Raw genomic sequence first — 15966 nt, forward strand, 5'->3', positions numbered from 1 at the left:
CACTGAGGCTAGCCTCTGCGGTACACACGCCAAATAATGAAGTGCACTTAGCAAAGTGGCATCGCTATCAAGACACCTCTTTTGAGGATGTCGCCCCGTAAATAGCATTGATGCTGGTGCGAAGGTGTTTCAAGGCTCGCGATGTAGGCACTAGTGGTGCGATTTCACTGATGCACACCAGGGATTGAAGTAATGTTAGAATAGATGCGAGATTGCTCTAAGAGTAGAGTCTGCATGGCGAGCGATGCGATACAGGATAGACGCTAACGATTGCACACCGCCTGCAACAGACAAGAAGGAGCGCTTGCTTCGGCGACCGCCTGTGCAACACAACTCTTAGATTTCTTACTCGGTTTTAAGTATTTTCAATGGATCGTGCCATCAACAAATAACCATAATGCGTAACATACACAAGAGCTGAAGTCCAGTAAGGACAGCCACAGAGACAAGAAAGAGGACTTGCTCATGTGAAGGCGACCCGCATAAGGCAGCAAAAACGAGGCAGGTGTGTTTGACGACGAATAAAGATTGCACGAGCACTAATTAGCACTCTCATACTCAAAGATTACAAGGAAATGCAATATTATGCAGGCGGGAGCTGAGGCGCAGACATAGAATGTCAGCTCTTGTTTGCAGTAGCAAGGGTGAACATAGTAGGAAATTAATGAGAAATATTTATTGCATTCAGTAAGACACCTCCCAGCTACTTTTCTCATGTGGACTATAGCAGAGAAGAACGGTAAAAGACTTAGAGAAAGTGATGTTGGGTTGTGTTGTTTTTTTTTTACACAAAGCTAACTAAGACCATCATGCGTTAAACACAAAGTATACAAAGTCTATTGTATGAAATGGACTATAATTTATCATCGGTACAGTTTAAGACATGTGCTTTCTTTTAAAACCTCTAAACACGTAACAAATCTAGAAGTGCAATTTCACCTAAGAGTAAAAATGGGTGTGTACGAATATGTTCGTTGTAAAGTGGAGTAAAATATTTTGTTATCAGTGTTTAAAGATTCGTATGCGAGAAAGAGACAGGGTTTAGTGCGAGCTCCTCTCAACATAGAGCCTTATGTTGTCAACAGAAAATTCTCTCAGGTGTTTGGGTTCATTGAGAAGAGGACAAAATGTTACTTTTATGAGACGTTCCTATTGCCTGCATGATTTCCATTCTACCGAGATTTGCTTTACCGAGCGCAGCTGGTGGTTTCCTTCGTTGACACAAGCAGCTTGCAATTTTTCCTTCAATTTAGTGCGTATTAACATCATGCGGTCTCTATGAAGCATGTTCACTTTCTTGATTGCACCGCTGCAAGCTCATCAACCACGTCGGCCTCCTATCTAGTTTCCCGCTATCCCGACGTGGCTCGGAGCCCACGAGAATGTTATCATGTGCCGGTATCTTGTGATTTTTACACTCCGTTTGATTCTGCTGACAAAGGCTTAACTTGCATTTCAATAATGGAGTGCATAGGGTAGGCTAAGTGAATAGGTGTAGATTACGCTGTTTTCAGTATTTTATTTTCTTATTTTGCCTACAGGCACAGACGCAGCACTACATTCGCCAGGGCAAACAATGTCGTAATATAATTCGGGAGCCAAAGGCTTCCTCTTGTCAATATTGTGACGAAGAAGACAAAGCTGGCAGTGGCGTGGGGCGAAGTGCCCGCGCTACGCCAGCGACCATTAATTCATCTCATTTCACAATATATTACATAAAGGTGATTTTCTCCTATTGGGCGCCGCGCTGGGAGACGACAAGGGCATGGAAGCTACTACACATAAAATTTTGTACTTGCAACGTGTGGTACTTATGCAAAGCAATAAAACGCGCTCAATCAAGCATGGGTTTCAGCAGACGGGCAATTTAGGGCTCGAACGGATTATAACGAAACATCCTCGTATTCTTCTTCAATCCTGGACGCTAAATATAGCTGCGAAGCGCGTAACGCCTTTTTTATGTTCTTCTGGTTTTTATGGCCCTTGCTATTTATTCCAATATTTACATATGTTCAGTCAGAATAAACAAAGCACTGTTTCGCTATTTCTCGAATAAATCTAAGAGTGACGTACCTTATGGATTGTCCCTGGAATATTTGCGGCAATGGCAGTGCTCTTACAAGCCCATATGAAATCCGTAGCAACTCTCATGGCTTTGGCTGTGTCCCATGGATCTGGAAAATAATTTAATCAAAGTTCAACAGCATGTGTAGGCTGGGTGTATTGTTTGGGGTTAATTACCCCCTACCACTCCAAAAATAACAAAGAAAAAATTTAAGGAGTCACGCTGGCGGCATTAAAGAATGAGTTACTTCTGCATAACAGGTACGTCTTTCTTTGCAATGTTTCATCTCAAGCACCTCTACGAGTTGGTAACACACCTCTACACTTCACTACAACTGTCTCAATAAGTGTATGGTATATTTATCGATTTATGAACGTTTTTAGCCGCGTACGTTATCAGCAATTAACACTGAAAATCGATAATCGATAAATCGATGGGCCGACAGCCGCTTCCCCGGGCTTGGGATTTTGGGGCACGAACACCTGCTGTTCATGGAGTGCCCGTGCAGAGGCGCAGCAGTCCTGGTGCATATAGCAATTATCGGCGACGGACGCCGAATCCACTGTCTCGGTCGTCTTGATCTCGTACGCGAGGAGGGAGAGGCACTGAAACACAATAATCTTATATGCGGAAGGTTGGACCACATGGGCTATAAGGATGGAGAAAGCCATGACCTTTATGCTCTTATTCGTCAGGACATCAGTTCGAACTTTCAGTTCGAACATCACGCCTACTTTCAGTTCGAACAGCACGCAGCCGTTCAGCGTTCCCGAAACCGAGGCGTGGGTGCTCTGTCCGACGAAGTATTCAAGCTGCAGCGTGTTGTGGTTGGACAGCACGGCGAGTGTGGTATGGGCGTTGATGTTGTCGAATTCCTTGAGGCGGTTCTGGCCCACCACCATCTCGAAGGGTGCGCACGCTGAAGACCTTAGTCTTCGGCGCCCGAAGGTAGACACGAGTGAGCTGCTAACGGGCGTGGTAAGGCTTCATTCGTGCAACATGCACAACTTCGGACGTTGGTCGTCTAGATGAACAAACAGTTACTTGAGAGACAACTTCATAGTTTACCTCAACGAGTTGGCGTATCCCTTAATACGGGCCAAAGCATCGCCGAAGCAGCTTTTCAGAGCACCTTCGCTGACGGATTGGGCTCCACACCCAAAAGTTTTCTCCGGGCTGGTAACTGACATCCCTGTGGGGATGGTTGTAACGGTGAGAGCCTTTTTGTTGTTGACGCCGGATATGCAGCCGAGAAAGTTGGCGGGTGGCCTCGGCTTCGTGAACAACGCAGTCGGCCCCCACGACAGAGGAGTTTACACTACCAGGAAGCAGCACTGCGTCGAGCATAGTCATAGCTTCGCGACCGTGGACTAAGCGAAACGGTGTGAAGTGAGTCGTCTCTTGTAGCGCAGTGTTATATGCGAACGCAACGTAAGGAAGTACTGCATCTTAGTTTCGGTAGTCGTCGTCGACATACATGGAAGTCATGTCGGCGATCGTCTCATTTAGGCGCTCAATGAGTCCATTAATTTGCGGATGATAAGCTGTTGTTCGTCGGTGACTGGTGCCGCTGAGTCGCATAATTTCCTCTGTCAGCGCCGAGCTAAAGGCCATTCCTCTGTCTGTTATAACTACCGCGGGTGCGCCATGACGAAGAACGATGCTGTGCATGAAGAAGGTGGCAATTTCCGCAGCTGTTCCAAGGGAAAGAGCCTTCGTCTCACAGTATCGACTTAGCTAGTAGGTGGCGACCACAATGTACCGGTTACCCAGCGAAGACTCCGGAAAGGGGCGGAGTAAATCCATGCCGACATTGTAGAAAGCAACTTGTGGTGGATCAATAGGCAGCAATAGTCCGGCCGGCTTAGTCGACCACGCCTTGCGACGTTCACACTCGCGGCAAGTTCGGACGTAGTGTATCACAACCACCGCGAGCTTGGGCCAGTAATACTTTTGCCGTATGCGTTCCAACGTTGGGGGGAAACCAAGGTGACCAGAGGAAGGGTCATCGTGGCACGCCTGCAAGACTTCATCGCGAAAGGCATTACGTATAACGCAAACAAGGAAGGGGAATGAGGGGCTCGTTGTAAATATGACAGAAGCCAACAGCCACAGAAACCAAGGGGCACAGGGGATTTTTTTTTCTAAATTTATTCATTTATTTTGTGGTGTTGATCAATTTAGAATATGTCATCGCTTAAAGCTAATTCATTAGAAAAGCAGAAGAAAAAACAACCACATGCCGCCGCTGGGATCCGAACCCACGACCTCCGAATTCGCGTCCGGTGCTCTACCTCTGAGCTACGGCGACGGCTGTCAAACCTTCTGCTTTCGGGGGTATTTATGTTTACAAGTAACCTAACCTTGAGAGTGTTCATCAGCGCCACCCACGTTCATAAGCGGCGGACGTAGAACGTCCTGAGTTACCGCAGGTGTGACGTAGAACGTCATCGAACGGAGAGGGTGGGAGCTGTGTGAGAACCCTCTTATGCTTCCTATGGCATCAAGGCTGCCAGAATCGAGGCCCTCGCTAAGCAATTAAGCAAACAAGGAAGGGGAAAGAGGGGCTCGTTGTAAATATGACAGAAGCCAACAGCCACAGAAACCAAGGGGCCTGTCTATCTGCTCGTATAACGAGCAGATAGACAGGCTCCGTCGGCTCATAGTTCTTTTTGTACAGGATGCTGTCCCGTAAACAGAATGATGACAGGCCGCGTGAATAGTGGGGGAAGGGGGGCGGAGTCTGAGCGCTTCCTTAAAAATAGTCAATCAGGGACCGTAAGCCAATGTCGTCTCGTTGGCATTGAGCATGGGGGGACGCGGATATCACCCCAACGAAAAGGGAATCGTCGTCGAGGTCCGCGGTGTTGGTTGGAACTGGGGAACGGGATAAACAATATGCTTGACTGTAATTTTCCCTGATTTATGCACGATGGTGACATCAAATTCTTGCAGTCAGAGGCTCCAGCGTGCGAGTCGCCCGGAGAGATCCTTGAGGTTTCCAGTCAACACAGCGACTGGTGGTCGCTCACCACTCGGAAAGGGCAGCCATACTTATAGGGTAGAAATTTCGTTACTGCAAACACAATAGCTAGGCATTCTTTTTCGGTTGTGGAATAGTTCACCTCAGACCGTGATAACGTGCGGCTTCAGTAAGGGATTACGCGTTACTTGCGTCTTTGTGCAGTTCTGTGTCAGCTGCCTCATCGAAGTGCCCAAGTATGGGTGTACTTTGAAGACGCGTGCGTAGCTCTTCGAAGGCTTGTTGTTGCTCCCAACCCCAGAAGAACGGTTCGTTATCTTTGGTGAGGTGGGTAAGGGGCTCAGCTATTCCGGAGAAGTTCTTCACAAAATGCCGATAATAGGCGCAGAGACCCAGAAAACAGCGCACACTTCGCATGTCGGCAGAATGGGAAAAGCAGCGACGGCTGCCTTTTTGTCGGTGTCTGGACTAGCGCCCTTGTCGCTCACAATGTGGCCCACAAACATCAGCTCCTGGCGAGCGAAGTGACATTTTTTTCGCTTAAGGGAGAAACCGGCTGAACGAATAGCTTCAAAAACAGTGCGTAAGCGGCTTAGGTGTTCTTCGAAAGTGTCGGAGAAGATGACAACATCATCCAAGTACACGAGGCAGGACTGCCATTTGAGGTCAGAAACCACAGTGTCCAGTATTTTTTGGAAAGTTGCCGGAGCTGAGCATAGACTGAAGGAAAGCACCCGGAATTCGTGCAAACCGTCCGGGGTAATAAATGCCGTCTTCTCCCGATCACGTTCGGCACCTCTATTTTCCAGTAGCCACTGCGTAAATCCAGAGATGAAAAGTATCTGGCGTGGCAAGATGAAAAGTATTTGGGAGTCATCAATGCGCGGCGAAGGAAAAACATGTCTTAGTTTTTTCAGACATCTGTAAACAACACAATACCGTAGGGTCCCATCTTTCCTTGCAACTAGGACCCCAGGCGACGCCCACCGGCTTTTCGATGGCTGTATCACGTCTTCCTGGAGCATTTTATGAATTTTCCTTCGAATTGTACCCCGTTCCTTTGCAGACACCCGGTACGGTGACTGGCCTAATGGTCTCAGGCTTTCGATGCTTTTTATAATTAAATTCAAAGGCGCCAAACCATACGCACGCACACACACAGGAGAAGAAAGACGAGACTCGTCTTTCTTCTCCTGTGTGTGTGCGTGCGTATGGTTTGGCGCCTTTGAATTTAATTATGAATAACTACCAACTAGCCCAACAACAAGTTCTTCTAAGATGCTTTTTAATCGGCGTTTGTCTAACTGTGGAGGTTAACGCTAAACAGTCCCGGAAAGAGTCAATGAGAGTCTGCAGGATGCGTTTTTGACTTGGCAGGAGATTCGGGTTCACGTCGAGTTTAACCGTAGCATTCGCTGATTCTACTGATTGCGTAGTCCCCGTCAACGCCCACTCTCCGGTGCATTCCCCGCGTTCTTCAAAATAAGCAGTCATTGTGTAGGCCGCTAAACGTTGGGCTTCACAACCGAAGTTTGTGGTCAAAAGCTCGGCTCTCTTATTGTTCAATTCTGTAAGCCCGCGAGCTACACACACTTGCCGACCCAGGAGCAGCGACATGTTTGCTTCAGCGATGCCATCAGTGCCAGCGCTGTCATCGCACTGCATAGTAACTAACATACTGGTTCTCGACAGAATCCCCACGTCATCATCGCAGACCCCCAACTTAGCCCTGCGTTGCTGGGGTTCGTCGTCAACAGCGCGGTGTGCGGAAAACGAGACGATCTGGGGCGCTATGCCGGAAGGCCCGAGTTTGGCGCTCGCCCGAGTTTCATCCGAGTTTGCGATGACGGCAGTCAGTGAACGAAGATAGCGCGGAACGTGCGCAGGCAGCGGACAATAAAATTTAGAGATAAAGCCTCGTAAATACGATACAAGTGCACCCTGCGCGCCTGTTTCACACTTCAAACACAATACACTGCGCAATACCAGGCCGCAGCGCTACCTGAAGTTATCAGCGCCATGTCAGCAATTGCGAAACCGTGACTTCTCTGCTATCTATCTGCACACTCGCCGCTAGCTGTTTGACACACCTTTTCGGGCGCGTCCAAGGCGTGTCTTCTCTTTCAGGCTCTATCTGTCTCTCCATTTCCGAAGACGAACAGTGCGCACTAGGTGCACTCTTGTATCAACCCTTCTCTTCCCTCGAACACGTTAAAAGGCAACAAATATTATTACGAACATTTTGTTCATTTCCAAATTTATTTTAAAATCTGAATCCAATGAAGCGTTGTTGAAAAGCATAGCTTTAGGAAATTAACAAAAATTTGACACTTTCTGCCGCTAGTGGCGATAGTGAGGCCATTGCTTGCAGCGTGTCTTGCATACGAACTAGAGCGGCAGCCCACCGTGCCGAAAACGAGAGCTCCTGCGCTGACACACCGCCGGTAGCGCTGCCTTCGACAGGAAATAATGGGCAACTACTACACGCTAAATCTGTCTTGTTTTTCGGCCATTGCGATAATATATTTTATTGTGTTGTATATCAAAATATAACAGTCATGCATTTTCTGGCTTGCATAATACACAACAGCAAAAAACTGAACTGCACTGCACCCCCCCCCCCCCCCCGCGTCACTGCTGCTCTCTGCAGCGACCTCAGGTAGAGTTCTCCGCTGCTACGGCCGCTGCCGCACCCCGCTATGCCCAACCATTGCGTTTAGTACGCTCTTGGCAAATCTCAGCGGTAGAAATTGGCTGTGCGAGCGGCTGTGATGCGGTGTGGGAAAAAAATTGCTGTTTGGCTGTATTCAATGATTCATTACGTATGCCTGTTGTGTGTGATGCCTCTTTAGTGCACTGCGGATGCGAAGAGCGTACCCAGCGACACAACTCATCCTATGTCATCAGACGCTGACTAAAAGCTGTGAAGGTGGTGGCGTACGTATCTGCGTAGTACTTGTTTACGTCGCGAACTTCAAGGTTTTGCGGACTGGTTTTGTCACTAACGTCGATCGCCGTTGTATACCGCAGTGACATCGCAATAATATCGTTCGGGCAGATGAGGGATCCTGTTTGTAATAATGGAATCGGACTTATAACAGAGAAAGGTGTTACGGTTGTGAAGTACGCAGTGCTTGCGTGCTGGAAATTACAAACTCTATTGCACTGGGTCTAGAGCAGCGACCGTTTGTCGATTCCGGATGTGTTTGACACATTGGTGCTGAGCTTTATCACCGATGAAAGCACGGCCAAGCCAAACACCTGCGATGCCATGTTGTTGGAGTAGGACGTGATCCAAGCACCGTTTCGTCGTCGTGGTCCGTGTTTGACGCTGACGCGCCGTCAGCGTTGTGCTGTGTCTTACATGGTTGCAACAGGCTATAGTGTTGTGCAATCTTGGCGTGCGAGCGAAGAAATCGACGGCTGTCGCCACGTTGCGTGTCCGTTGCAGAGGTGCTTAGATTAATCAGCGATGTCGTCCGTTTTGCCTGTTATATTTCGATGGTCAACATCGTCGATGTCTGTCAGCAATCAGCACAGCCGCGCAGCATACCTGTAGCCTGCAGGGATGTTGGGAGTGGCCCACCCATAGCGCGTACGCCTATAATTTATGTACGGCACGCCGGGGGCGTGAACAATGGTTTTGATTGACAGGTGAACTCGGAGCTAAACTCGTGAACGGTGAAGTGCCCCGAATTCATCTCGGGACTGTCATGGCGGCAGCAGCAGCAGCCTGGGTCATCGCTTCCTCTGACGGCAAATGTCAGTACGGCCGGCTGGACCCCTTTACTGCCATGGCCGACGACGAATTCCAGCGACATTTTCGCCTCTCCAAAACATCGGTACGATGGTTGTGTAAAGAGTTAGGCGCCGACCCACGCCTGCGGAGAGTGCGTACCGGGCCTCATTCGCTTTCGGTCGAAGAGCAAGTCCTCTGCGCCCTCCGGTTGTTCGCGACCGGGAGCTTCCAGGGGAGCGTCGGCGCAGACCGCTTTATTGGACTCCACCAAAGCACTGTGAGCCGCTGCGTGAGGGACGTCTCCCACGCGCTTATCGATGCGGCTGTGCAGAAGCGGTGGCTCGCTTTGCCCATGACTGCGGCCGAGTGTGCGTATGTTAAGGAGCGTTTCCTTCTGCGCGGCGCCATCACAGACGTCGTGGGATGCGTCGACGGGACCTACATTGGCGTTAAGGCTCCTTCGAAGTCCAGCCCTGATGGGGCTGAGGCCAACTATTTCACGAGGAAGGCACATTATGTATTGAACACAATGGTTTTAAGAATGCTGTGTTTTTGCTTTCATGCATGTCACGGTTAATGGAATGTTCTCCCATTTATTAGTGATAGTGGTCCGTGTACTGTGCAGTGTCAGTGGATGTTAAGGAACCCCATATGGTTGAAGTTATGGGCAGCCCTTCACGATGGCATGCCTCATCGCTTGAGTTACTTTGTTGCATTAAACTTCAAAAACCGCTTCCATATATCAGTAACTGAGCAGTTTTACACGCAGTGTAGATAATTTTTTGTTTTACCTCATGTTTGCGCACGTAATAGCTGCATGGATTTTTCTGGCTATTTCATGCATGCATTTTAATGGGTTTTTAAACGACAGCATTTGTGTCACTTGGCAGATTGCATTCTTATGCAATATTCATAATCGCAAGTCGCAATAAATGTTTCACTTTGGCTGAAGTGGAAAAGCTCCTGCCGGAAGCACTGGCGTCTGTAAGCCAGGAAAACTGGCAAAACTGTTGTGTTCATGTGGAGCAAGTTGAGGCTGAAGCATGGCAACGTGATATGATTGTTGACGCTCACATTGAACCGGTTGTCTTCAGCATTTAGATTCGTGCAAGTCCTCCTCTGATGAGTCAAGCATCGATTCCAGTGATGAAGACTTGAGTGGCATAGAGGAACTTGTCTGATTTCGAATTGGTGTGTAATACACATGCTACCGAGGAAAGAGAGAGGACTCATCGGCTTGCTGTGATCACCTTTGTGCATGTGTGGGTGGAAATGTGAAATATGTCTGCATGTGGGTGTGTGTGTTGATGAATCTACCGGGGAAATTGTAACATTTCCATCAACTCATTGCATCATTGCAATTCGTTGCATCAAATTGTAATGGGCAGTATCTTGTAGTGTAGGCGGTCATGTTAATAGTGTCTGTATAAAAGTAGAATTTGTAAGGGAGTGAAAATAGTACTTTTTCCAATTAGAATATGTATACTGGTACATGTCGTCAATGTGTGCTGTTTTTGGAAGATTAATTGCAGAAAAATACGGTGGAGCTTAATGAAGCGTTGTGTCAATTATTTGGAAAGTATCTGAAAATTTGAGAGCAAATTGGATTCATTTAAAATAATTTCGAACATATACTGTTTGATTCGTTCCACTAACTGAACAGAAATTTATTCAATTATGCGGTCCAAAATGATCGAACATTCACAAACCCCTAGGCATTGGCCTCATTTTGTGTGTGAGGGTTGGGAATGGTATGTATGGGTGTCTGATCTTCACGTCCTGAAAAGGGATTCCTGGTTTGGTGTTGTCTTGCATTACTGTCAATCTGTGGTCGTTTTGACATGTTATGCAGTGCCAGTGTTGAGGTAGCCAGTACTGTATGTTTAGTCCTTAATTTTTAGGAGGTGTGAATGATTTCAAGCTGGCTCTTGCTCAGTTGAGTGTGAATTTGTTTCGAGTCACGTCTTTGTTTGTACATTGGTCAGGTTTTCGTTTTGTCAAATAGTGTTGTTGGATGTCTCCACATTTTTTTTTTCAGTTTTGGAGCACTTGATTGATTGTGTGTTAGTGTACATCCACTGCACGTGTCCTTTAATTTGTATGCACTGTGATCCATGCCACTGGCTGTTTCCAGAATAAACCATTTCTCGCAAACACTGGGGGTCAGCATTCTTTATTGTCCTGTCTCATTTATTGTTTGCTCTTTCGAAATATTTTTTCCTAGCGTTGTACAACTTTTTCTGCATTCTTATACCTGTGCTACACGGCAACGTTCGAATGACATCCGAGTCGAATGACATTCGAGAATTGGAATGACATTCGGACTCGACGGACTCCCGCGGTGCTACACGACACTTTCCAAACGCATTTGAAAGCCTCAGCTCGTTTTCAGTGTAGAACGACGACGACGGCGGCGGTCACACTAGTCCGACAACGACACTAAATATCACGCTCAACAGCAGCATGTCATTATAGTGAAATATCTAGTTTACTATAATATCATTGTAATGGGACACATTTGTCAGGCCAACGACACCGACGAATCCGATCGGCGGACGGTCAGCCTTGTCGGCGGCTGAGCGAAAGCACGATGATGAGGCGGCCGTGTGAATATGTTCGCGCTTCTAAATGAGCGATACGAACGGCTACATTTCACATGTGCACACCTGAACACTCACCAGCGATAAGCGCTTGCCAAATTAATTTCAGTCGACGACGGCTCCCTTCACTTCCGCGACGACTAGGCCTAGCGAGTCCGCCGGGTTGGATCTTTGATTGCGGTGGTTGTGAAGAGCGAATCACAGGCTTTGGCGAATGCAAATGGTCACGGAGTGTAGTTTTGGCAACAGCGACCTGAAATTAACTATTGCTTGCACCGCAGGTCACGTATACGAAGAACGGCAAAAACCGATATGTGACCCAGACTGCCGAGTCGGACTTTACGGCCAGCAGCAGTCGTCGCCGTCGCTAGCTTGTGGATAACAAGCTAGGCCGTTCCAGTTAAAGCGAATGGTCGCCAAACATACTTCTGCATGAAGTAGTTTCAAATAAAGTACTGGTCACGTCGGAGGAAGCCGGGACAAGAAGCGAGAAGCGCCGGTCCTGCTCGATGTCAACAACCCAGCTGTCGTGTTTCTCAAGCGTGCGATCGCATCATCGCTTCCGACACATTGTCGCACTGCGTAAACAAGCACGGGTACAACTGGTAAAACAGAAAACAGGTTGTTTAATAGAACTAAAACACAGATTACGTTTTATGTCATGAAAAGAGCTCTAGCTGTTCGTACGCAGCAATGTAAACAACAGTATGAGAACAGTCGTCCTCATCGGCGCACTCCTGTGAAAATTTCATGCTGACGCGGTTAATGTTCGTTGGTGTAATATTATCTTCAAGCATTCCCTCAGACAGAGCACGAACTATTTCCTAAACAAAAAGCAGAAAAAAGCGAGCAGCGGGTATCGAAATGAGCAGCCACAGAGCCGAAAGCAGTCGCTCGGCTGTGGGCGGGGCGACGCGACGGAAGCGGCGACGGCTATTGGTCGGTTCGGGCTCGAAGGTATTCCAAAATCTGGAATGTCTCCGCGTAGCTCCGTCGACTCGAATGACATCCCAACCGAATGCCGTTCAAAAACGTCGTGTAGCAGCGCACGTTTGGCAGTCGAGTCGAATGACATTCGGTTGGAGAAGAGCAGGGAAATCGAGCCATGCTGACTCTTGAGGCAGTACTATTTTCTGTCACTGTGGGAATCAACACACAAAATTTAACACTTAACACGGGAAAACAGGCCATATCGAGGTGGTGTATGCATGGTGTATGGTGTATGCGGTACGCATCAAATGAACAGATGCATGCTGTTCATTTCAGAACACGGCATAATATTCAAGCGATTCTGAACAAAACGAGTTTTCTCATTCAAGTCGCGCGAAATTCAACTTGCGATGAAAAAAAAAATGTGCGAAAGAAAAGTTTAACCATGCGGGATTTGAACCCACGCACTCCCATTGCTGTCGACTTTCCGGAGCGACGCGTTAGACCACACGGCCACAAAACAGCGCGGAGTGATACACCTCTCTTCATTTTTTTTACGGACTACTTCCATAGCCTTCACAGTTGCACATGATGTAGCGTTGGAAGCGTTCCCTCGCGGTGCAAAGCAAAATTTAATAATGCATGAATCACTCTAAAGCGCTTTAAATCCAAATCTATTGCACACTATAAAATGCTTATAAAGGTATACTAAGTGCATTATAAAATTCAACAAACCTCGTTTGTCGAATTTCACAGGCAATGCACTTGGTGGAGCGACAGACAAATGAAAAGTGCGGCGGCGGTTGGCTCACGTGACCCGTTCTTTGTAGACCGCCCAAGAAGCCCATGAGGTGGTGCTGATGTGATGATAAAGCATAGAATATATCCAGATAACCCAATGAAGCTGGAGGCGTGACGAGGGTGGGATTTTGTCTTGCTACCATTAGTTCACTCATCTGAGGGCGTCGCCAGAACTCGGGAAGATTCCGAGTTTCAGCAAACTCGGGCCTTCCAGCATAGTGCCCCAGCTCCTTAAAGTCGATGAGAGCCCTATTATCCCGGACGAAATCATAAACGAGAATTAGGTATTTAGAGCACTCAGGAAGCACAGCAAAGCAGCCGGGGAAAGTGACGCCGCGGATCTGAATTCGCAAGGTGCAGACGCCGGTCGGCGCCACAACATGGCCGACGGTTATGAGGATCTGCGGCCCCAGTCCAAGGTGTCAAAACCTCTCTTAGGGACTTGGCTAGCCGGCTGCTTATCACAGAAAAATCAGCGCCGGTATCCACTGGTGCGGTTATTTCACAGTTATCGGCGGTTACTGGTATTTCAGTAGAAGCCCATCGCTGGCTCTTCGTCGGTGGGCTCCTCGGGTCAGGTGGTCGTCAGTCTTCTCGTCGCCGCAAATCGTCGAGTGGAGGCTCTTGTCTTTTTCTAGCTGCGGCGACCCTACCCCCAGAGGACGCCGTCTTCAGTTTTCCCGCCATGGGGACGTGCCTCTGAATTCGCGAGAGGTCGACGGGCGGCTGGGAGAAGAGAATCTGCTTGGCGATTGGGATTGAGACTGACGTCGCGGCATAATCGGAGCCTGCAAGTTTGACGCCAGGTACTGCTCAATCTCCTGAGGCCGCTCGGAGTAGCGTCGTCGAGGAGGGTCTGAAGCAAAACCCCATAAAAACATACGACGGTAGGGGCAGTGGCGCAGGATGTGGCCGGGCTCACCGCAGTGGTACCAGAGTGGCCGGTTCCTCGGCGTTCGCCACACGTCCGCTTTACGCATGGAGGCCAGAATTCCTGCGGCACGGTAGTCGGCACACCTCGACGTCGGTGCTGCACAGCCGGCACAGGAGAAAAAGCTTGTGCCACTGCCGCAGGCCGTCGAAGTGCCTCCCTGTAGGTCATAATGTAGGGCTGCACCGCTTGCCGGATTTCATCTCGCACCACGTCCGACAGTGCAGCGACGCTGGCCTGTGGAGCTTCGAAGAGGAGTTTCGCGAGTTCTTCGCGAACGATGCTCCTGACGAGCTCTCGAAGATCTTCAGCGGGCAGCGTCGTAGGTGTGCAGATTTGAGCGGCTGCCATACTACCCTGCAGGCCGTACTGCGCGCCACGTTCCTGCAAGGAGCGCTCCGCTCATTGCCTCCCTTGTAAAATCGGCCAGTGTTCTTGGAGGGTCGCAGACAAGTCCAGCAAACAGCTGCTCCTTAACACCCTGCATTAGGTGCTGTACTTTCTTGGCCTCGGCCATATCAGGGTCGGCTCGATTGAAGAGGCGCATCATGTCCTCAACGAACATGGTGATGCTCTCATTTGGCTGCTGCGACCTCGAGTGCAGAGGGACTTCCGCCTTATCGTTTCTTTTACTGGTGCCGAATGTCGCCAGCAACTCGCGACGAAAAACCTCCCAGGTGGCAAAACAGGTCTCGTGGTTCTCGAACCAGATCTTTGACGAGTCCTCTAGCGCGAAGTAGACTTTCCTCAACGTGCGCTTACCGTCCCATTGGTTGAAGGCAGCCACACGGTCAAACCTGGCCAACCAATCTTCAACGTCCTCGAACCTGTCACCGTGGAACGTCAGCGGTGACCGGGGCGCGTGGAATACGGGACGGAGTGTCAGCTCTAAAACGTTGAGTGGTCTGGCTACCAGTGGTTGATGTCATATCCCTTGCCGGTTTTATCAGGCCACTGAACTCTAGCTGTAGGCCTCGCAGGCGGCGGCTCGCTTTGTGCCACATGCCCACGGCCCCATGCCCAGGAATGTGGCCATATTCCTGGGCATTCTCTTGGCGCCGTCTCCCGGCCGAACTGCCTTAACCGCTACTCTGGTTGATGATGATGATGATGATGTCCTCGGGCTGAATGGCACATACCCACGGCGGGGGATTGGCCAGGGTGCATAGCGGATACAAACGCACTCGTGTACAGGGAATGGAGTATAATTAAATCTTAAAATTTGGGACGCAGAGCTAGAGTCTGTACAATACAAAAAATACGGAGAAAGAACAGTTGTGAATTCACATTCTAGCAGAGGAATCTAGCAGATGAGATTATATAATCGTGAATAGAATCGAACACTCGTTTCAGGGCATGGTGGCAGGCAGTGCTTCTTCTTCGTCGTCGCTTCTTCGTGTTCCGCTCAGGAGTACGTTGCTGCCTGGCGTTTCCCAGTAAAACGTGTCCTGGCTGTCCCGACTGTCTAGCCGTGACAATATTATCCCCTCGTACGTCCTTCCCTGGGATACACATCCATTATTTAGCATCAATACCCTTACTAAGTTACTTGAAGCCTTCAAGAAAGCAGCTCGATTCATTTCTTCATCCTTCTTGCAATATCAAAGCGTGTAATGTCTGAAGAAAATGCTCTGCACATCATAGCTTGCAGGGCGCAGATACTTTGTTAGATTTTCTTCTTTTTGTGCACTATATTGAAGTAACACATCATTTGGCCGGTAACATATTTCACAATCACCTCATACTTCACATCGCGTCGTTCATGTCTACCAAATTAGTACCATTTTTTGGGGAATTGAAAAGTACGAGAATTAGCCCCTAGCTTTATCATTTAGTCAAGAGTTCGACGGAAATCCGTCTGGTTAGGCATGGTGATGCAATGAAGTTTTCAAGAGTTCGACGGAAATCCGTCTGGTC

General features: G+C 48.6%; 1 protein-coding gene across 1 annotated transcript in view; it reads right to left on the reverse strand.

The window, feature by feature from the left end:
- LOC149361883 (uncharacterized) overlaps positions 1 to 15966 on the reverse strand; it is a 53193-nt gene that overhangs the window by 13934 nt on the left and 23293 nt on the right. The window contains exon 2 of the mRNA XM_089569615.1: positions 2074 to 2174. Coding sequence (XP_089425741.1) covers positions 2074 to 2174 — 101 coding nt within the window. The remainder of the gene's footprint in view (positions 1 to 2073; positions 2175 to 15966) is intronic.

The sequence above is a fragment of the Amblyomma mixtum genome, chromosome 2, assembly GCF_055824585.1.
Source record: "Amblyomma mixtum isolate Tamu chromosome 2, ASM5582458v1, whole genome shotgun sequence".
In the NCBI taxonomy this organism is placed as follows: Eukaryota; Metazoa; Arthropoda; class Arachnida; order Ixodida; family Ixodidae; genus Amblyomma; species Amblyomma mixtum.